The following is a 24000-nucleotide window of genomic DNA, read 5'->3' on the forward strand; positions in this document are numbered from 1 at the left end:
TATTCATAGATATCCAATTAAGAACAGGGGTAAGACAACAGAAAGTGAGAGAAATCTTCCCCTGGAAAATTTACTCCTGAAAGAGCGAATTATAACTAGGAAGATTTTGTAAAAAGATTTTTTTTATTTTATACTACATATTTGAAAGGAAAATCTTTCAGGGAAAATTGGCTATGATTACTAGATGCTAATGGGTCATTTAGGCTTATTTCATAGATCTGCTGAAAAGAGCCACTCATTATTTTTTTTTAGCTCTCGCATCAAAAAGTAGCTTAGCACATACTTAATTGAAACATATTGACTGCTAACATTAAAAACACTTTTCAGATATCAGCCCCAAGTACAGGATATGTTTTAGAGTCAGGGGAAACCATCATAGCAACACCTGCGTGGAGCCATAGCAACACCTCTTCAGCCCTGCTGCCTTACAACTCCTGGGCTGGGGACCTCCATGGCCCAACAGTCTTACAGTGAGAGTACTTCAATAGACCTCACTACCTCTGAGGATGCTTGCCATAAATGCAGGCGAAACGTCAGGAGAAAATGCCTCTAGAACATGGCCATATAGCCCAGAAAACCTACAACAACCCAGTACTTCAATTGCTTAGTTGCTTGATCATAGCAAAAGGTGTTGACTGACTCCTTGTGTCTTTATTGTATAAGATCAAGACCAGAATGAAGTCCAAAGAAAATAGCGCACAAATCAGAAACAATCATAACTTGTAAGCCATTCTGAGTCCCCTTTGGGGTGAGAAAGGCGGCATTTAAATGTAATCTATATAAATAAAAATGTAATGTTCGTTTGTGGGATTAACAGAACTCAAAAACCAGTGGGCCAAATGACACCAAATTTGGACAGCAAACACCTAACAACCCAATGTATGTTCTTCACTCAAATTTTTTTGATTTTGTCATTTGGGAGTTGTAGTTGCTGGGATTTATAGTTCACCTACAATAAAAGAGCATTCTGAACTCCACCAATTATGGCATTGAACCAAACGTGGCATACAGCACTCCTATGATCAACACAAAACACTATAATGGTTTGGTGGGCATTGACCTTGAGTTTGGGAGTTGTAGTTCACCTACATCCAGAGAGCACTGTAGACTCAAACAATGATGGATCTGGACCAGACTTGGCACTGATACTCAAAATGCCCAAATATGAACACTGGTGCAGTTTAGAGAAAATAGACCTTGACATTTGGGAGTTGAAGTTTCTGGGATTTATAACTCACCTACAATCAAAGAGCATTCTGAACCCCACAAATGATAGAACTGGGGCAAACTTCCCACACAGAACCCCTATGACCAATAGAAAATACTTAAGGCCATCCAGTCCAACTCCCTTCACCAGGGCAAGAAAACATAATCAAATACTGTTTACCCACAAGCATAAAGAAATTACATATATTAGAAACCAACACTTTCTCATTACTTTATTTTCCAGATCACCAGACTGGGCCACAGCAAAGCGTGGCAGGGGACGGCTAGTAAATAAATAAATATAATGACATTTCACAGACTCAATCTTCATCCACGATTTACACTGTAGACCTGTCAAAATGTATACATTTGATAGGTTCAGAAATCTGTCCACACTTGCAAATTGAGCTGTTGCAGGGGCCCAATATCCCCTCTTTTTCTTGGATTTTCCACTCCCATTTACCATGTGATCTTAATCATTCAAGAATAACACCATGAATGGTGCAACACAGATAGTCAGGTCTGGTTCCATGCACAGTAAACAAGGCTCTCACACAAATCCAAACACAAATAAATGGGTTCAAATCAAGGCTCAACTCTCCCTAGAAGCTGACACAATAATTGTTTGGACATATCATGTGAAGAGTGGACTCAATTCCAAAGACAAGAAAACATGGGAAAGTGGAAAGCATCAGGAACAGAGGAAGGCCACATTCTGGATGAATAGATTCAATCAGAGAAGGAATGGTTCTGTGCCTGCAAGATCTGAGTTCTTAAGGTTAAGTTGACTTGGAGGTCCCTCATTCATTGAGGACCCTTCTACATTGCCATGTAATCCACATTTTCTCCTTAAATAAAATTAAGATTAAATTTTGAATCCAAGTGACCCTAACCTCTGTTCTGGAGGTTCCATGGTTGGATCACTGCGCCCTAGGAATCCATATTGAGCATACCACCCCACTCGGTCTGGGCGCCAAACCTATTTGGGTTCACTCGAAGAGACTTATGGAACCGGTCAGGTTCCTGAATGCTCTGAAGGCCTTGGAACCTGTCAGCGACTCACTGGAGGTGCAAGTGGATACATGGAACACTAAATTATCCAATGCACTTGACGAGATCACCCCTAGACGCCCTCTCCGACCCCGTGAGAATGGGTCTCCTTGGTTTACTGAGGAGCTCCGTGCGATGAAACGGGAGAAGAGATGGCTAGAGGGCGTGTGGCGGGAATTCTGTGACAGGGAATCGGAATCAGCTTATAAGAACTTTAGAGAGTCTTATAAGCATGCTGTCACCGAGGCCAAAAAAATCTTATTATGCTTCCTTGATAGAGTCTGCGAGCTCACACCCAGCATAATTATTTAAGATTATTAGATCCCTGACAACAATCCTTTCTGTTCCAAACAATGATCTGGCCCCTTTTGCTGAGGTTTTCCAGAGCTACTTCGCAGACGAGATCTCGCTTCTCCATCGGGATCTCCCTGCCATGATTGATACAGTAAGTGAACTTGAGACTCTGTGGCCACTCGCTGGGCCCATCCTCGACCGGTTTACCCCGCTGGATGCAGAAGCTGTCGATAGGATCATGACTGCAACTAGGCCGGCCACCTGCTCCCTTGATCCGTGTCCCTCCTGGCTAGTAAAATCTTGCCTTGAGGGATAACGTGAACCTCTGTTGATTATAATAAATAGCTCCCTTGAGCAAGGAGTTTTTCCAGAGGGTTTAAAAGAGCCGATGGTATCTCCACTGCTGAAGAAACCAGACTTAGATCGTTCGGTTCCCTCTAGCTACCGCCCAGTCTCGAACCTTCTGTTTCTGGGCAAGGTGGTTGAGAGAGCAGCAGTGGAACAGTTGCAGCAGTTCCTAAATGACATGGCCGAACTTGATCCCTTCCAGTCTGGTTTCCGTAGGTGGCACGGAACGGAGACTGTACTAGTTACCATCACAGATAAGCTTCGCTGCCAGATGGATCAAGGCAGATCAACGCTGCTTTTGTTGTTGGACCTCACAGCAGCATTTGATACGGTCGATCACAATCTATTGACCCACCGCATAGCCATGACTGGGGTTAGGGGGATACCCCTTAAATGGGTGTCCTCCTTCCTCCAGAATCGGGGACAGCATGTGGTGAGGGGAGGAATGGTTTCTGAGAGATCTCCACTAACTTGCGGGGTCCTACAGGGAGCTATTCTCTCTCCTCTATTATTTAACATCTATATGTGACCGCTTGCCCGACTGGTGTGGAGCTTTGGGCTTGAGTGCCACCAGTACGCTGACGACACTCAACTCATTCTAGGATGGAGGGCTGGCCAGACTCTGTACCTGAAAATTTCCATCAGTGCCTTGAGGCCGTTACTGGATGGTTGCATGCCAACAGGTTGAGGGTGAATCCAGTGAAGACAGAGATCCTTTGGCTGGGCCATCCGGGTGGGAGGGAGATCCAGCTGCCTACCCTGGATGGGGAGACACTAGGTCCGTCACCTTCTGTAAAAAGCCTTGGTGTCTTATTAGACCCTCTGCTCACAATGGAGGCCCAGATCTCTGCTGTGAGCAGATCTGCGTTTTTCCATCTACATCAGGCTAGGCGACTGGCTCCCTTCCTATCTAGGAACGACCTGGCTACGGTGATCCAGGCGACGGTCATCTTGAGGCTTGACTACTGTAACGCCCTCTACATTGGCCTTCCTTTGTCAGTGATCCGGAAACTGAAGCTGGTGCAAAATGCGGCGGCTCGTCTTCTCGCCGGGGTGCCGGCGAGGTGTCGTATCACCCCAATTCTACAACAGCTGCACTGGCTTCCGATTGAGTACCGGATTACTTTCAAGGTGCTGGTACTAACCTTTAAGGCCTTATATGGTCTGGGGCCGGTGTACCTGAGGGCCCGCTTATCCCCCTACCAACCCCAGAGATTACTTCGGTCCGAGGATCAAAATTTGCTTGAAGTCCCCAACATCCGGACTTATCATCTGTCCTCTACTAGGCAGAGAGCCTTCTCGATTGTGGCCCCTTATTTATGGAATGCCTTGCCAGTTGAAACCCGAACCATCCGAGACCTACTTGCTTTTCGGAAAGCCTGTAAGACCTTTCTTTTTCGACAAGCTTTCGATGGGTGAATAACTCGGGACTATGTCGGTTCTCGTTTTTATTGTATTTTAAAGTATTGTTTTAATCTACTGCTCCGAGCCAAATTGGGAGTGGCGGTATACATGTCAAATAAATAAATAAATAAAATTAAAAAAACTAGTGCATTACATCCTTCAGCTGTGTGCCTATATAAAGGTTGTGGAGCAAAATACATAACAAATAATGTAGGCTTTAAATGGCAGGTGTGAAGTCCCCTACATTTCTTACCATCCATTTGATCTGTGATGTTGGCTTGAGCTAGCAGATTATTCAAGATGAATAGAAACCATATCCATCAATGTTTCTTACTCAACATATCTGGATGCCATATGCCACAAAAGATCTTTTATGTAATGGATGTACAAAACAGTTCATTTCTAGCCCCAGTGGATACTCAATACTGCCATCAGGTATGCAATGACAGATCTCACATGCAATGACAGAAGCAATATGGAAAGGAACAGTTTCATTTTATTCTGCATTCAAGCATCTCTCAAGAACTGTAAGCAAATCTAGGTACCACATTTTAAGAAAAAAAACCTGACAAATGGGAGTGCATTCTGAAAAGGTAGACCAGGCTGGTTTGAAGTTTAGGCATAAAGCCATTCAAAGAACAATTAAAAAGAGCTATTTATACTGGAGAAGCAAAGATTTATGAAAATTGTGATGGTGGTTCTGAAATATTCAAAAGGTGCTCCAAAGGGCAAGATTTCATCAAAATTGAGAAAGTAGGTTGTAGGACAGACTTCCACAGGAATTGATGAGCTCTCCTTCATTGTGGCACTTAATAAGATGATGGGGAGTGATCTATTAAATATGCTCTACTTGTATCTTTCACTGCAAATCCTGCATTCACCAGAAGTTGGTAGTAGATTGTGAGTACTACTGTCCTTGCAAATGCTATGAATTTCATGTTGGGCCATTTTGGCTGATAACCAACATTTTATGCTGTTTCTCAGTCTATCACTAATATGAATAAACTGTTTGTCATTGTGCTCTGCATCTCAGTACCTCAATTAAAATACTGATAAAAACACAGCACATGGTTTTAGACTCCTGGTTTTCTTTCAAAAGACTGACCTGTTCTTTTGCTTCACCCCAAACATATCAGTCTGCTCTTTTAAAAATGTATGTCAGGCAATCATAAGTGTAACCATTCAAATTACCCTAGGGATTTTTTCTTCTTTTTTTGAAAACAGCATTTCTTTCAAATCCTTATATCAAGATGGGCTACTGTATTATGTCTGAGCACATTACTTGTTTCAGACACTTATCTGCAACAATAAATTGCTCTGGGAGCAGAAATTTTCTTCTTTCATTATCCTTTCTATGCATTTCATCTAAATATGTCTTTTCAAATTTTAAAACAATTAGCATAGTTTTGGAAAACATATATACATGTGCAGAGGGAAAGAGATAGATCTTGCAGATAAAATGTCTTACCCATCATAGAGGTTACAAGCCTTTACACAGGTCCTTCCTCTGATGAAATGCCTACAGGACAAACACTGGTCTGGCCCTGGTCCCCAACATCCATTTCTCGAGCATAAAGGGCTGCATACCATTCCCTCTGTAGCTGTAACATAAAAACAGGGACAACAATTATACCCTATACTAAATGACAAGATCAATTATGAGATATATATATATGCGTGTGTGTGTGTGTGTGTGTGTGTGTGTGTATCCAAGATGCACTGGACTTCATATGCACTCATGTGGCGATCTAAATGTACACAAGCAGATGCTTATTCTCACCCAACTGTAAATGCCAGCTCTGTTTACAAATATAAAGATCAGAACAAAGGAATCATTGCAGAGAGTTCTAATTGTAATTGATTTCCAACTGTGCTTCCGTTTAGCCACCTAGTCCATGACTCCATTTTTGACAGCTTGATCATCTGCTTGGGGCTTTTAAAATATGCACTTGTGATGGAGCAGTCCACACCAGGGGATCAGAAGGAAGTCATATGCAGAGATATACAGTCATGAGAAGATGCACATTTTTGTCCAGAATCGGGTTTTACACGCACCTTTTCAGCTGTTAACTCAATTCTACTTGCACTTTCTCAAAACATCATTTAGCCACTCTTCTTTTAATCCCAGATTCTTCTGGGTTTTTAGTTATGTGTAGAAGGACCCTTAGAAAGCTTGATTTTAAATGTTGTCACACTGCACACTAACTTAAGGTAAGTAGGCCTCTCTCCATTTGAGGAGGAACTTCTTCATGATGAAAAGTAGGAAGGCTCTGACTCAGACAATGGAAGAGTGCCTTTCCCATAGTGGTGTTCATATAAGCAAAATACCTACATGAACATTTTGTACAGAATAAATCCTAATTGTGAATAGCCTTAATATTTTTTGAAAACTGTCATTTGTTTCAATATGTGATTATTTAATATGCAATCTATTGTCATTTTAAATACCCTAGATTTTTATACCCTAGAATCTGAAATAATATACAAACAAAACATAGTGATCCCCCCCCCCCCCCCACACACACACACACATAGCAAAAACGAAATGTATACCTCTAGGGAATAACAGGTTTGTAATGGATGCGTTACATTTCTTTGGACAGCAAGAACTTTTGCAACGACATAAGACATTATTTTCAAATTAACAGTATAAGATTTTGAGTTGGAATATATATTAACAGATGAAACATTCCAATCTTATTTTAGACCCCATCTACACTGACCACTTAATTTGATGTAAAGGCAAATCAGCCCTGTGGTGGCCAAATGCTGCATGGGGCTGATCTGAGGAAACATTGGGGCATGGCCACCTAACATGGCATTTTCCTGCATTAGCCAAAGTCGTAGGAAAGTCTGAATTCTGCCACAGAAATAAGATTACTCCTTGAATTAGGGCTTGTGGAACAGGCCCTAAGCACCATTCTCCACTGCCATCCCATGTTTCCCAGGCTTGAGTGCCCCTGAGACAAAGAATGGCAGATATCTATCCCCACGTTGTAGTGCCCCCGGGCCAAAACATAGGACCTACTTATCTGTTACCATGTTCAATGACAGCCAGGACAACAATATATGCTAAGAAGGAGGGGGGAGTAGGAGATCCCCCCCCCCCAGGTGTCCAATTGCCCTTGGCCCATGTCACAGCCAGAGACAACCATGATACAGAGGATAGGGAAGAAGAGTTATTTGGGGTTACTGCCTACTGGTGTTTGGCACCACTTAGTGGTGGCAACTCTTCACCTCTGCAGTGGCTGGAGGAACATACCTGGGGCTGATCTGCCATTGAGCATGCCAGATCGGCCTCGGATCATGAATCAGCATAGATGAGCTGTGAATTTCAAAGGTCCAAAAATGTCCAGTTTTTTTGTATTGTTCCTAGCAGTGATCACTTTAACAACATATTTCATAACTTTTAATATGTCAATAACCATGTTGAGGAGACTATATTATAACAGAAGGAAACTAAATCCATGTCTGGAGGTTAGGGCAAAGCAAATTTAGTTTAATTTGCTTTGCCCTGAAGTCCAGAAATGAATTTAGTTCCCTTCTGTCATAATATGGTCTCCTCAACACTGACATTCCTCTACATTAAAAAGCACACAAACTATCTAGGATGAGACATCCTTTGATTAGATATAAGAACACATTTACTGATAACTCAAATATGAGAGGACAGGGTTGAACAGAAGTCATAATTCTCAACTAGAAAAAGGTGGATTACTTGAAGCTCTCAAATATTCAAAGAGCCAGAATAAAATTTAAATAAAATTTAAAAAGTAATCCAAGCCCCCATTTTCCTCCCAACCCATGTCATCCTTATCTATTAATTTCACTTATTAGCCTGGTTCAGTTAGTGGTTGCAATGTGAAAGCCATAAAATGTTCATTTTTCCAGGGAGGCCTTCCTTTCGTTTCCACCACAGTCACGGTTGGTGGGGACGAGAGAGAGGGCTTTCTCAGTGGTGGCCCCCACCTCTGGAACACCCTCCCCAGGGAAATTAGACAGGCCCCTTTCCTCCCCTCCTTTTGTAAGAGCTTGAAGACCTGGTGGTTTCAACAAACCTTTGAGAATGGTTAGTCCTAGCTGAGTCCAGACATTGTTGAATATGGCCGTATTCTTCCTACCAATTACCCAGGTCACTTCCTCTAATAGGCCCCGGAAAGGAACAGCCATAGACCCTGCTATAGCACTGCACTTAATTCCCGGGCCCCCTAGAATTTTTGAGCTTGCACTAATCTCGGCCCGGCCTTTTAAATTGCCTTGAACAGGCAGGATTACTTTTAATATATATTTGTTATGGCAACAATTTTATGCTTACATAGTTTGTTACTCTTATGGTTATGTTGTTTACTCTGTATGTATTGATGATGTTACTTGGAAACCGCTCTGAGTCCCCCGGGGAGATAGAGCGGTATATAAATAAAGTTGTTGTTGTTGTTGTTGTTGTTGTTATTATTATTATTATTATTATTATTATTATTATTATTATGTGACATCCAAATGACATCCAGGAACTTCCAGTTCTTAATTAATTTTAAGCAAAGTTGCAGAGTGCACAGGAGTTTTAATGACACTCGGGCCCCATCTGCACTGACATATAATCCAATTTGAACTACATTTGTATGGTCAGTGTAGACTGATATAACACAGAGTAAGGCTGTTTCTACACTACCTTATGTTTCAAGATATGATCCCAGATCTACTTATTCCAAATTATCTGGCAATGTAGATTCATAAAATCCAGTTCAAAGCAAATAACCTGGGATCAGATCCTGGGATATAGGGCAGCGTAGATCCAGTCTAAAGGCACCTAGTGATTGCCCGGAGTTCTCCTGAACCACACAACCACCTGACAGTGGCAACTGGACCAACAAAGGTAAGACAACAATCCAGTGGATTCAAACTGGTTTCATGGGACTATCTGGACTTTGTTCTGCCACAACGCAGAATGGGCATGGGATATTGTAGCCACCCCTGGGATTAGTCTGGAGCATTGCTACTCCAGTCTGGCTCTGGATTTTAGCATAGATGTGAATGAACCATAAGAGAGAATAGTGGATATTCTGCTTTGGCATGAACGTCACCACAATGCTATGTTCCGCACTGCAAGGCTTTAATTAATCATAGACATAAAACAACCCATATATATTGAACTACATAGACCACAAAGAGGAAACAAACTTCACAGACTAATCATCACAGACTAATTCACAGACTATGTGTGAGCAATCATCGAATGCTCACTCATAACATCATCTTAACCGACTTCCCAGGGTTTGTTTTTTTGTCATGTCAGGAGCAACTTGAGAAACTGCAAGTCACTTCTGCTGTGAGAGAATTGGCCGTCTGCAAGGACATTGCCCAGGGGACGCCTGGATAATTTGATGTTTTTATCATCCTTGTGGGAGGCTTCTCTCATGTCCCCGCATGAGGAGCTAGAGCTGATAGAGGGAGCTCATCTGCCTCTCCCTGGATTCGAACCTGCGACCTGTCAGTCTTCACTCCTGCCGGCACAGGGGTTTAACTTCCCAGGTTGGTTGTGGAGGAATATTAAGATCTAAATCCAAATGCTGCTTCAAATCAATTGAGTCAAATATGGAAAGTACACCAAAACCTATGCAGATTCCATTGATTAAATGAGGTTTGCTCTTGTGGGGACAAAACAATTGTATTTAGGTCTTCGGATGCTGTGCAGAGCATCAGAGGACTAACCATAATACTAGTCAAAATGATTTCTATTAGATTTAATGAATCCAGGTTCTTGGAGACTTACTGTGATTAAATTAATTAACAATATTCTTTAAAGCATGTTTTGCATTATTTGGAAAAAAATCCTGACTCTGCCCTGTCATGTTTTATAAAACTAGAGTTCTTGATGGAGTTTGACAAGGAAACTAAACTTTTCTGCTCAACAAAGAAAAAAAAAAAAAAGAAGAAGCCCCACTTTCTATATAAGATATAAACCTCTGAGTAATCTTTCATTAAAAACCTTGGCTTGTCAGCTCCTTTTATTAAAGGAAAGTTCCATAACAATATTACTCAGTTAATTAAACAAGCAGGAATAAAATCAATTAGGCCTCCAAGATTTATAAACTTAATTGACTAAAGGTGTTTATGAAGAAGCTGTGGCTTTCCGAAACAGAGCTGGTGAAGCACGACAAAGCACTTAGGTATTGGTTAATGCTTCCCTTCTTCACTCTAGCCTATTATTTCCATTTAAGTTGCAACTTTTTCTGACCCATTGCTTATTCTGCTGAGGGTTAGAATCATCGTTTTCATTTGACAAAAATGAAACCCAAGCAGACATGTCTTGTTTACAGGACAAGAGAGAATTATTGAAAATAATATTAGTGAGACCAAGCAAGTAATCCATGAGTTTTGGTGCTTCTCTGAAGCAAGTTTTGAAAAGTTTTCAGTACTGAAAGCTGGTTTTAGCATTTGCCCAAGAGATCTAACTCTAACAGACTCTCCTTTGGCTAGATATGCCTGCCCATTAGTTTCCAGGCAAAGTACTAAGTGTTGGCTACTAGCTTGAAAGCCCTATATGGTTTGGGCCCAGATTACAATAAGGGATCACTTCCTCCTATATAATCTCCTCCATATACTCAGGTCCTCCATGAGATGTTTATTCGGTCAGCCAATGGACACCTGTAGGACTATTTCTTCAGCCACTCCTAAATTGTGGAATGACCTGTCGGGACTCAGCCTGTGTCTGAGCCTGAATCTGTGATTGTGTTTCCCCCTTCTAATGTTTCTGGGTCTGACTTGGATAGTGATCCTGATGTGATCAGTGAGGATGAGATGCAAAATGGAGACACTTTGGACAATAAAGTTATTGCAGATTCTGATTGAGAAGGGTCAGGGGAAAGGCTAAGTTCTCATGAGAAAGTTCTAATTGTTTTTTTTTAAAAAAGAATAACACCCATATCTTCCAGAAGGCCTACCCAGATGTTTTTTAAACTATGAATGGCTGTTTTAATAGGGCTTCTATGTTCTTTTAAATTAACGTATTAACTAGTTGCTGAGTTTTAACAAAATCTATGTGTTGTATTTTAATAGGATATTGTTTCCCGTCTTAGAATCATAGAATCAAAGAGTTGGAAGAGACCTCATGGGCCATCCAGTCCAACCCCCTGCCAAGAAGCAGGAATATTGCATTCAAATCACCCCTGACAGATGGCCATCCAGCCTCTGCTTAAAAGCTTCCAAAGAAGGAGCCTCCACCACACTCCAGGACAGAGAGTTCCACTGCTGAACGGCTCTCACAGTCTGGAAGTTCTTCCTAATGTTCAGATGCAATCTCCTCTCTTGTAGTTTGAAGCCATTGTTCCGCGTCCTAGTCTCCAAGGAAGCAGAAAACAAGCTTGCTCCCTCCTCCCTGTGGCTTCCTCTCACATATTTATACATGGCTATCATATCTCCTCTCAGCCTTCTCTTCTTCAGGCTAAACATGCCCAGTTCCCTAAGCCCCTCCTCATAGAGCTTGTTCTCCAGACCCTTGATCATTTTAGTCGCCCTCCTCTGGACACTTGATCTACAAGAAGATGAGAAGGAGGAGGAGAAGGACCTGCATGCCAATTTTCTATGTCATGCCACATGGTTGACACCATATTCATCCTAAATGGTAGCCATGATGGAACTCTTTCATTGATCAAGTTTTCTTTCAACAAAACTGAGACCTGTCCTAGTTTTTACCGGAGGCATCCAAACAGTGCCTCCGGTAAAAACAAATTAATTAGATACCCCATTAGATCCATGCCTTCCTGAAAGGCCCAGATATAATGGAGTATTGGGCTTGTGGAAGCTCACATCCGGGTTGTTTCAGGACTACCCAGGGAGTGAGTCTATACTGCATCTTATGCCTTTTGGGCTCCTGGACCCCAAAGATGCAGGATGGTGCCCATCCCTTCCCCCAAGCCCCCCATTAAGCCTCTAAAAGTGAAAGAAAAGGTACTTGGCCACCATAACGTCTCTCCTCACATTTTCCTGGTGTGAGGAAATGATGTGCAAGGGTGGGGGGAGGGTTGTATGAGAGACCAATGAGGGATCTTCCTCCTCGTCCCTCCCCTCTCCTCAAGTGTCATTTCCTTGCACCAGGAGTATGCGAGGAGGAAATTTATGATGGCCAGGTACCTTTTCTTTCACTTTTATTTGGGGGGAGGGGAATTAGAATTCTATAAGTCTCTGAGCATATCATTGTAAACAGTAGGCTTGGCTAACAACGGAAAAATTTGGTTCTAAACTCTTTTCGTTTTTAGGGGGGCCCTTGCGTTTCGTTTTTTTTAAAGAATTCCGAAATTTTCCTTTAAAAAAGTCCGAAATATACGAAATTTTGTAAAATTACAAATAGATTCGTTAATGGCGGACGCGATTACGCAATATGATAAAAAATCCTCCAAATGGGACAGGGGGAACTTCTGAAGCTTCCCTCTCCCTCTGTTGTTGACTGTTGGTGTGATAATTTATTTTTTATCATTGATAAAACAAACAACAACTATAAAACTTGCACCAGACATACGCAAATAATTACGAAACAATTACGAAACAATTTCGAAACAATTTTGAACCAATTACGAAACAATTACGAAACAATACGAAACAAATTGGAAAAATTGTTTTAATTTTTAATTACTCCTCACATTAGTCCTGCATGGCTCAATATTGGATCCTAAGCTAATTTAAATACGAATTAATAACGAATTACGAAATTAACAAACGAAACTGCCCAAGCCTCAGTAAACAGTCCCCCAAACCAAATTTCACATGGAAGTGATCTGATCGTGATAATGGGGTTGTTGTATTCTCTCCCCCACCCCAGAGATCCCGCCATTCTGAGGACCAAGATTTGTTGGAAATTCCCAGTGTCAAGACCTTGCGTCTAACAGCAACCAGACGCAGAGCTTTTACAGCAGTGGCACCATCACTCTGGAATACTCTGCCATCTGAAGTCCATGCCTTTCGGGACTTATCAGCTTTCCGCAGGGCATGTAAGACATACCTGTTTCAACAGGCCTTTGAGCTTTGATATTGCTGTTTTTAAATTGTATTAAAATGTTTTTAAATTGTGTTAGATTTTAGCCTGTTCTTGTAAGCCGCTCTGAGCCCCAGGGGAGTGGCGGCATATAAGTTTGAATAATAAATAAATAAATAAATAACCGACATCTATCCAATAGCAAAATCCAAATCTAAGGCGCGTTTTTTGCCACATGAATAGGAGGGATGCCATACGGGGGCAGCCCCATGGTTGCCATGAAGTCCTGAGCAAACCCTGTCATGACATCCTCAGCATGCCCTAGATATACTTGTAATGTCCATTAATAATACTAGTCTTGGTAGTTTTTAATGTAATAACTGAGATTTTGGCATGTCAGTTAGAGCTTAATAATTTTAAACAGTTTTGTAGGGAGATGCAATTCAATTATCGGTATAATTGCATTAGAGGAATGACTGCCAGTTTTGGGTTTTGTTTTCTTTTTTGAATTCATGGCCTTCTCCCTTTTTTTTCAAGCTCTTCAACTGCAGATGCTCCTTTGAAATCACTGACAATAACATAAAATGAATCTTCATCAAGCCACATTTTCCCTTTGATGCTTTTAATATAGGCTTCTAGTAATGCCATTTGAAAGAAACCATCCTAACAGCACACATGTGGCTCTTTCACTTACAAAAGGAATAAGTAAATCTCAGAGCTTGGTAAAGTTTTATTTAATTACAACACAAGAATACCCCAGATGGGAGATCCTAGGAGTAATATTCTATAAAAGTAACTGTTCAAGCACTGGCATATCTCCCTCTTCAGTGGAAGATTCAGTGAATGTGTTTCAACTCATTCAGTATCCCCCCCCCCCCCCCGCTCCCCAAAAATAATAACTACCAAAGCTAAGGGACCTTCTTGTATCAGAAAATGCTGCTAAAACATGGAATTATGTTTCTCCATTCCTTAGTACTTACTCCCTTCTGTCTGGAGCTATATTGTCAAGCCAGTTGACTTAGGCAATAATAAGTTCATCCAATGAGGGTGAAGTGCAGAGAAACAGTTCAGAGGTTAAAACAAAACAAAACTTCAGGAACTCGGGGAATATCAATGAGAGAGCTGGATCACCAGGAAGAAGGTAACAAACCATTGCATTGCTGTCCTCCTAGATTTGTCATGCAATAATTACTGCAAGCAAAAGATGCCTACCTGTTTTTTCTTCAAAGCTGTAGAACTCTCATCTGATGCTCACTTAGACATGTTATGGCCCATTTAATAAAAGCTATTAATGACTAATACATACAAATACAAAAATCTACTATGCTGGGACATGAATCATCCCTCTACACAGCCTTCCTGCAACTTCAGAATATCCAAATCAATGCTCAAAACTGCTCAAACCAACTTTGAAACCAGTGTCTAGCACATTTGGAAAATGGTTGGGGATTAGCCCACTATGGCTGATACACACCTTGCTGACTCCCATCCACCATGTGTTCCTCTTGTTGCTTGCCAATACTCAGGCTCATTGCAACATGGATGCTGAACCCAGAATCTATTAGTTGTGTCCTAGGTAATCCCCTTGAAGGCACAGGTTTGCAGCTTGGGGGTCCTCCTGGACTCATCACTGAGTCTGGAATCCCAGGTTGCAGGGGAGCGTTCGCACAATTAAAACTTTCGTGCCAGCTGTGCCCGTACCTTGGGAAGTCAGACTTGGCCACAGTGGTCCACACTCTCGTTACATTTCGGATAGACTACTGCAATGTAGTCTACATGGGGTTGCCTTGGAAGATGGCTCGGAAGCTTCAAATAGTCCAACGAGAGGCAGCCAGGTTAATAACTCGGGTGGCATACAGGGAGCATACAACTCCCATGTTACGCCAGCTCTTCTGGCTGCCAGTTTGCTACTGGCTCAATTCAAAGTGCTAGCTTTGGCCTATAAAGCCCTAAATGGCTCCGACCCAACTGACCTGTCAGAATGCATCGTAGAGATTAAGATCCTCCAGGAAGGTCCTGCTTTCCATCCCGCCATTGTCACAGGCGCAATTGGTAGGGACGAGAGACAGGGCCTTCTTGGTAATTGCCCCCTGGCTACGGAACTCCCTTCCTAGTGAGATTGGATCACCCCCCCCCCACCTGTCCTTCAGAAGGATGGTAAAAACTTGGCTGTGGGACCAAGCTTTGGGGACAGGGCAATAAAGAAACAATACGAAAGATTACTAGGCCAATTAGATTTGACGCTGATGACCAGGACGGTTTTAAATGGTGTATTTTAATATTGAGATAAATGTTTTTAATGTTTATGTATATGTATATGAATTCTTGTCATGGCATTGAATGTTTGCCGTATATATGCTGTGCTCTGCCCTGAGTCCAATTTGGGGTGAGAAGGGTGGAATATAAATGTTCTAAATAAATAAATAGTTCCTTCTGTGTGTGGGCTTATATGACAGAGCACCAGCATTGTTAGTATTGCATTATGAGAGATAAAGCACTACTGAATAGATCTCAGCAACCACTCACCTTTTATCCCAACAGAGCGATCAGTACATTGGATAAGTCTCTCTAGGGCAGTGGTTCTCAACCTTGGTTCCCCAGGTGTTTTTGGCCTACAACTCCCAGAAATCCCAGCCAGTTTACCAGCTGTTGGGATTTCTGGGAGTTGAAGGCCAAAAACATCTGGGGACCCCAGGTTGAGAACCACTGCTCTAGGGGAAAGGAGTGACTGACAGTTGAAGTACTGATCACAGACCACTCATCAGAATACAGTATCAGTTTTTGCCAGTCCTCTCTCTTTCGGAGCACACATTAGCATAGCAACTCATACTTACTGCAGTTTTCTGCTTTCTTGTTTCTATGGATCACGGTCTTTTGGTTGGGAGTGCTGAAGAGGCTGGTCCAGTTGATGGTATGATAGTAGCACAGGTTACTATTATCTGTTATGTAGACATTACCAGCGCTGATATGCTTCAGGGACTGAAACTGCAGCGATCTAATTCCATGCTGCTTGAGAATGAGCAAAGACAGGCCACTAGAAGAAGAAAGAAGAACAGAATCATAAACAGGGACATCACGTTGTGTAGGTGCCTGAATTATGGAGGCTTCCTTGTTGCTTAGTGACAACCATTACGGAGAACTTGAGGGCCTGAAACTGAAAAGGTGGGAAATTAATCTAATTTCCCCCACTTCTTATTTCATCCAAATTATTACGAACCAGAAGCAAAGAGTGCTTACTTAGAACAGCACAAAAAACTAAAGGTGCTCAAAGGTAATAAGTAGTTAAGGAATGTTTCCCTTTTATTCAAATGATCTAGAGAAATTGAAAGGACTTAGAAGATATTGATGCCACATATGTGTCTTCAAATCCCATGTCAATTTATGGTAACCCTATTAATTTCATAGATTTCTCTTAATCAAAGAATATTTAGAGGTGGTTTGTCATTGCCTTCCTCTAAAATATAACACATAACACCTGGCATTCCTTGCTGGTTTCCCTTCCAAGATCCAACAAGCCTGATCATGCTTAGCTCCAAAGATCAGATGTAATATGTTGTTTAACTATTTTATTTTATTTATTTTGTATCAAAAGCATTGCATAAATTAGTATAAAACTGATAAAAATAGAAGGTGTGCAAGCGGCTAAATATCTTTTGACCAAAAACGGGCAACAGAAATGGCATTTTCTGTAGTCTCCAACAATTCTTCCTGTGTACATGAGGCAGGGCATAGTGGACAAGCATACAGATGCGGAGTTTCTATTCTGCTCCACGGTCACACAAGGTGTGGGATTCTTTTAGGTAGTGCCATTTTGCCAGGTTGTCTTTTGATCTGCCCACTCCGCTTCTGAGTCTGTTCAGGGACTTCCAAGTTGTCCATTCTTGGTTTGCCCCTGGAGGAAGACCCTCACGGGGGGGGGGGGGGCATCCAGTTGGGATTTCCTGGTTTAGCTGCCCAGAGGGATACCCTTCCTGTTGCTGGACTGACGCCAAGAGGAGTGGTAGTTCTCATAAAGCTTTTCCTTGACTTGAGTCTACTGGGAATAGGCTGGTAGCCTTTCATTGTTCAACCTTATTTCTCTCACATTTAGCAGCAACTTCCTGTTGCACATTGGGGGGGGGGGGGCGGCAATGCCAGCTAGCTTGTATAGTTTATCAACAGGTTTAACTATTATCCTTAACAGACACAACCAATTTAGCTAAAGTGGCAAATATATAAAAATGCAATTCCATGTGGACACTAAACATGGCTTTTAAAGTTGACTGTAAGTATAGATAGAAACTTCAGAACAATCAACCAGACCATGGAGCAAAAGACAAACACAGAGCTACAGATTTTGGACCCAGAAATTGGTTTTAAGCCTGAGAACGGAAAGAAGCTCATAATCCCTACTCACAAAAATCCACTTCTGGGTATCCTTTATCTTGTCAAGGTGTAACTTAGGGAGATCGTGATCTCATTAAGCAACTGATCCTAAAACATTTGGGGATCAGAAATCCTTGCTGAACTGCCGTGGAACATTGCACTTTATTTTTTGAATGGAATGAGCAGGGGTACAATCTTGTAGAAAAATGTATTGCAAAAGCAGCATAATACACAATAGCTTCTAAAGTAATTGCAGCATTCATGGTGAGATTTTTTTAAAAAATGTGAAAAGACTTGAAGTATACCCATTTTCCATCAGGGCACATGTTTTCCATATGAATGCATTGGAAGGGCAGCAGGCAAAGTTTAAAAATTATTGTAGGTCGGTCTCAGTATCCTTGATGTTCCATAGTTGATTGGGAGGCTCTAACACAGTGGTTCTCAACCTTAGGTCCCCAGATGTTTTCGGCCTTCAACTCCCAGAAATCCTAACAGCTGGTAAACTGACTGGGATTTCTGGGAGTTGTGGGCAAAAAACATCTGGGGACCCCAGGTTGAGAACCACTACTCTAACAGGACCTGAAGCAGTGCCACTGCTCCACAAGGTCACACACCAATTTTCTTATGCTTTTGGGGGAAATAGCCCTCTGAGAAGAGGTCATCTATACGGCCCCATCCCAGTGAAACCTGCCAGCTTTCCCACATGTACAGAAGCAAACTTTAGGGGCTTCTGGATACAATTAGTCATCCTATCCTGTGTGGGTGTGCCACTGAGGTTTGAAAAGAGAGAGAAAATACTAGTTTTACAGTAAGACTAGAGGATTTCATGGATAAAGAAAACAGAATGAGTGTGGGGGTGGGGGGGATCTGTGCTAAGACAACCTGTCATTTGCCCTAATTTTGGGAATGTTCATTCTTGGCCATTTGTAGTCGTTTCAGAGATCTATGACTGTATCCCAGCTTCACAGCCCCCAGGAAGTTAGAACTCACTCATCCACCATACATGACAGGTTAAAAAACACAGATGCAGAAGTATGGTCACCAAAATGGGAATCATAAAAAATGTGGAGGCTGATAAAAGAAAAGAAAAAAATCACTCCTGGAGGGATTTTGGAAGAATCATAGAATAATAGTGTTGGAAGAAACCACATGGACCATCTAGTCCAACCCCATTCTATGTAGGAAAAGCACAATCAAAGTATCCCTGACAGATGGTCATCCCTCATCTGTTTAAAAGCCTCCAAGGAAGGCACTTCTACCACACTCCGAGGCAGAGAGTCCCACTGTTGAACAGCTTGTACAGTATAGAAGTTTTTCCTAATGTTCAGGTGTTATCTCCTTTCCTCTAATTTGAACCCACTGCTCCTGGTCCTAGTTTCCAGGGCAGCAGAAAACAAGCCTGTTTCCTCTTCCTTATGACACCCTTTCTTACATTTATACATGGCTATCATGTGTCCTAGAATCATAGAATCATAGAGTTGGATGAGACCTCGTGGGCCATCCAGTCTAACCCCCTGCCTAGAAGCAGCAATATTGCATTCAAAGCACCCCTGACAGATGGCCATCCAGCCTCTGTTTAAAAGCTTCCAAAGAAGGAGCCTCCACCACACTCTGGGGCAGAGAGTTCCACTGCTGAACAGCTCTCACAGTTAGGAAATTCTTCCTCATGTTCAGATGGAATCTCCTTTCTCGTAGTTTGAAGCCATTGTTTCACGTCCTAGTCTCTAGGGAAGCAGAAAACAAGCTTGCTCCCTCCTCCCTGTGGCTTCCTCTCACATATTTATACATGGCTATCATATCTCCTCTCAGCCTTCTCTTCTTCAGGCTAAACATGCCCAGCTCCTTAAGCCACTCCTCATAGGTCTTGTTCTCCAGACCCTTGATAATTTCAGTCACCCTCCTCTGGACACATTCCAACTTGTCAATATCTCTCTTGAATTGTACTGCCCAGAATTGGACACATTATTCCAGGTGTGGTCTAACCAAAGCCGAATAGAGGTGTTGCATTACTTCCCTAGATCTAATGAAGAATATTTTTAATTTTGAATAAGAAATTGACATTTTACATATCAAAGTAGATAATCCACATTCATAGAATCATAGAATCAAAGAGTGGGAAGAGACCTCATGGGCCATCCAGTCCAACCCCCTGCCAATAAGCAGGAATATTGCATTCAAATCACCCCTGACAGATGGCCATCCAGCCTCTGTTTAAAAGCTTCCAAAGAAGGAGCCTCCACCACACTCCAGGTCAGAGAGTTCCACTGCTGAACGGCTCTCACAGTCAGGAAGTTCTTCCTAATGTTCAGATGGAATCTCCTTTCTTGTAGTTTGAGTTCTTCTAAACATTCATGTTGTTGTTGTAGTTCAGTCACTTCCGACTTTTTGTGACCTCATGGACCAGCCCACGCCAGAGCTCCCTGTCGGCCGTGGCCACCTCTAGCTCCTTCAGAGTCAAGCCATTTACTTCAAGGATACCATCCATCCATCTTGCCCTTGGTCTGCACTGCTTCCCTTTTCCTTCCATTTTCCCCAGCATCATTGTCTTCTTCAAGCTTTCCTGTCTTCTCATTATGTCTTCTCATTATGTTTGCCTCTAATATCCTTCCCTCCAGTGAACAGTTGGCCTTGCGGTAAAAGGCACTCTCAGAATTTTCCTCCAACGCCACAGTCTATCTTCCTTCGTCCAGCCTTCCTTATGGTTCAGCTCATGGTCATGTGCAAATATCCACTTGGACATTCTGGTGTGCCTGAGATGGGCCATGTAAACATAGCCTCTTTCCTTTACCATGGAAGAATCAGAGTGAACAAATTTTACTTTCTTCAAGAATTGTAGGTTGTTCTTTCTGAATTATAATTCTTGAGGGAAGCTGGGGTTTGTTACACCCATTTTCAGAGTTTCTCTCATCCAAATTAGATTAATTTGCTATCACTGTTTTCAGTAAAAGAAGAAAAATAATGGAAAAATACCCAAAGCAATACTGAAACAAACTATTATCTAGAGAGAAAATGATGAAGTCTTGCTTGATGTATGAGGGCTTTACCCCTCGGGAACTGCTTTCAAACTGTTTACATTAAAATGGAGATGCAATTATTAATTCCAAGGAGATTCCCTACTCCTTTGCTTGTGGTTATTATTGTTGTTATTTTTTTCCCTTTGGCAACCAGTCATTTTCTGAACATAAAGGGAAACTTCTTGACTGTGAGAAGTGGAGATAACTTTGTATAATGTTCCGGAGTTGAAAGTTAGTGAAGCTGAAGAGTGGTTTATGTGGGGAAATGGTTCTCTGCAGATTTACATGATATCTTTTTAAAAGCCAATTATTGTCCAGCTGTTGTAGCTGAAAACTAATAGCATAAAACCCAAGGTTTTGCTGGTATTTAATCAGCTGACTGCATTCTTTACAAAATCAGCAGCATCTTCTGGCTAACTTACTCCATGGTCTGCAATATATATTACACTAACATATCACACCCATTCTGCTTTGGTTTTTCTCTCTCTGAGCCCCAGAAAAGCCCAAGAATAACAATGTTGGTTATTATTACCTTGTGGTTGAAAAAGTGTGTCCTAAAAGGTGTGCATGCTGTGCTTTTATAATCATTGTTATGATTCAAATATCTTTAAACTGTTTTCAGTTAACATTTCTAATATAATTTCTTGTTTGTTTTTATTTTGTGGTTGCCTTAGATGCTATGTTGGGGAAAAGGTACGACATCTACACAAAAACACATACACACATCTGGCATAAACTTTCCTCTAAGGGAAAGAGCAACACAATGTAAAACACCATATTATTCAAGTCCAATGCACATCTCTTTTTTCTTTGGCTATATTACCCAACCTTCCATGGTACTAAAAACAGCTGAAACAAACCACCTCCTTCTTTTCTGTCTGTCTGTGTATTGTCTATACAAAGCGGCATTGAATGTTTGCTGTGTATATGTACTGTGATCCACCCTGGGTCCCCTTCGGGGTGAGAATGGCGGAATATAAATAAAGTGTTGTTGTTGTTGTTGTTGTTGTTGTTGTTGTTGTTGTTGTTATTCCTTGACGTCCCAAAGCCCTGCGCTCGAACGGTAGTGCTCCTTCTGGCTGTTAACTCAAAAGTGCTGCTCTTATGTCAAAGTGAAAGCTGGGCTAAGCTCTTAACTCAAACTCTCTTCAGATGCTCTTAAGTCAAGGTTCCACTGTACCAGGCACTGATCCAGAGCCTCTACACACTATACAATTACAGTGCCACTTTAACTACTATGGGAAAGGGGCCTTTAGAATCCCTAAGCTTACCAATTCAGGAACCCATTCATATTGTATTGTTCAGATCTTTAGAATCCCTGCCAGGAAATACTCCTTTGGTGCTGCTGGGCAAGCTACAAGCCAAATTCCAGAGGATGCAACCATCTTGCATAGAAGTACAGCAATACAACAGTGTAGCATGAAAGGGCCCAGGACTTTCCCAACTTAGAAGGTCTCAAAGCTACCAGACTTTGGGACGCCCTCCCTCCTTCTAGAGACCTTCTATCCTTGTCCTGTTAGGCTTACTAGGGTAGGGTTTCTAATGCTGTACATATTTGTTTATAAGGGTATTTTTATTTATTTTATCATTTATTTACAGCTTTTATATTCCACCCTTCTCACCCCACAGGGGAGTCAGGGCAGATTACAGTGTACACATATATGGCAAACATTCAATGCCAATTTTTGACATACAAACATATACAGACATACACAGAGGCTATTTAACTTTTTCTAGCCGCCAGGGGAGCTGTCACTTTCATCCTCCATCTGCGATGCTGATGAAGCACTTCCGCATTCCCCACATGCTTCCTCGCTGGAATGCTTTGCTGGAGTCTTCTTTATGGCCTCATAAATCAGTTAATTTAGCCTCCCCACTTTAAGGTGGTACCTAATTTTCCTACTTGACAGATGCAACTGTCTTTCGGGTTGCAAAGGTCGACAACAGGCTACACACAATTGGTTGGAAACCCACTCCAACCTGGGCTGCCTTCAAACTCATGACCTTTTGGTCAGAGTGATCTTAATGCAGCTGACACTCAGCCATCTGCGCCACAATCCTGGAGTTTAATTAAACTCCTTTAATGGGTTTTAATATTTGCAGTGTTATATCATTTTACACATTGTTTAATTGTTTTTAATCTTATAAAGATTGAGCATCCCTTACCCGGAATTACAAAATCCAAAACTGTCCATATGGGTGGCTGAGATAATAACATATTTGCTTTCTGAATGCACATGGACTTTGTCTCATGCACAAAATCATTAAAATATTATGTAGTACATTCAGGCTATGAATACAAGCTGTGCTTGAAACATAAATTAATTTCATGCTTAGACTTGGATTGCCTCTCCAAGATATCTTACTGGGTACATGCAAGTGTTTCAAAATCTGAAAGAAATCTGAACCAAGCATTTTAGACAGGGGTGTGTATTCATACAGTTATTCAGATTTTTGAGTTGTTTTAAATTGTATTGTTTTAAATATATTATTAGTCTCATTTAGTCCCATTGTTGGGAGAAAGGTAGGATAAAGGAATAAAACACCATTAACAACAACTATTTCAGTGAAATTAAGGTCTTGAGGAAGTATTAGAAGTGATCGAATACTCTCTCAATTTTAGCACTTTCATTATTTGTGTGCTATTAGAAAATTAAAACCTTCAGCAATTTGATCTAAACATGTCAACAAAAAAACATCAATAACCAAGCAATTACGAGGACAGTAAAACTTGCTAACCATCAAAAGCACTGATAGCACTACCAATGGAATAGACGACAAAGGATAACACATCAGGAAACTGCAATGTTTGCAAATATGCATTTCTATTTGTGCAGTTGCATGACAAAAAGGGAATTTACAAAGTAATGTAAAATGAACACATCTGTGACCCAATTTTTAAACCCATGAATTCAATACACTTTTAGAAAAATGATGATTTTCTTAATCTTATGTTTTTAAAAGTAAGGGAAAACTAACACATTTTCTCACCTGTATAAGGCTCTTCCACCTATAGTAACCAGATTAGAAAACACACTGAAATCTGTCATATTTTCAGGCCATGATTGTATATTCAGGAACCCTAAAAAAGAATTGAAACAAAGATGTTAGAGAATGACAGGAGACATGTTGTAGCAGTCCAGCTGGGGGATTTTTTTTAGCAAAAATGATTATTTCTTCCACAGAGGAACATGTAGAAAATGGGTAGAGTGAAGCAATAAAAAATCTCATGCAGTTTAAAAGTTAATATAAGGCTTGCATTGAAGATCACCCAGCTGAAGAATATGATCTGTGCTATTTGGTTAAACATTCACTTGATAGCTTAGGAAGGTTAGGGTTTTGGACTATAAT

The 24000-nt window shown here is 41.3% G+C and overlaps 1 protein-coding gene across 5 annotated transcripts in view; it reads right to left on the minus strand.

The window, feature by feature from the left end:
• ERBB4 (erb-b2 receptor tyrosine kinase 4) overlaps window positions 1-24000 on the minus strand; it is a 1155234-nt gene that overhangs the window by 301334 nt on the left and 829900 nt on the right. For all 5 annotated transcript variants that reach the window (XM_067470344.1, XM_060781240.2, XM_067470353.1 and 2 more), the window contains exons 11-13: window positions 23641-23731; window positions 16105-16304; window positions 5771-5903 (exon numbers count right to left, since the gene is read on the minus strand). In XM_067470344.1, coding sequence (XP_067326445.1) covers window positions 5771-5903; window positions 16105-16304; window positions 23641-23731 — 424 coding nt within the window. The remainder of the gene's footprint in view (window positions 1-5770; window positions 5904-16104; window positions 16305-23640; window positions 23732-24000) is intronic.

The sequence above is a fragment of the Anolis sagrei genome, chromosome 1 (assembly GCF_037176765.1).
Source record: "Anolis sagrei isolate rAnoSag1 chromosome 1, rAnoSag1.mat, whole genome shotgun sequence".
NCBI classification, from domain to species: Eukaryota; Metazoa; Chordata; class Lepidosauria; order Squamata; family Dactyloidae; genus Anolis; species Anolis sagrei.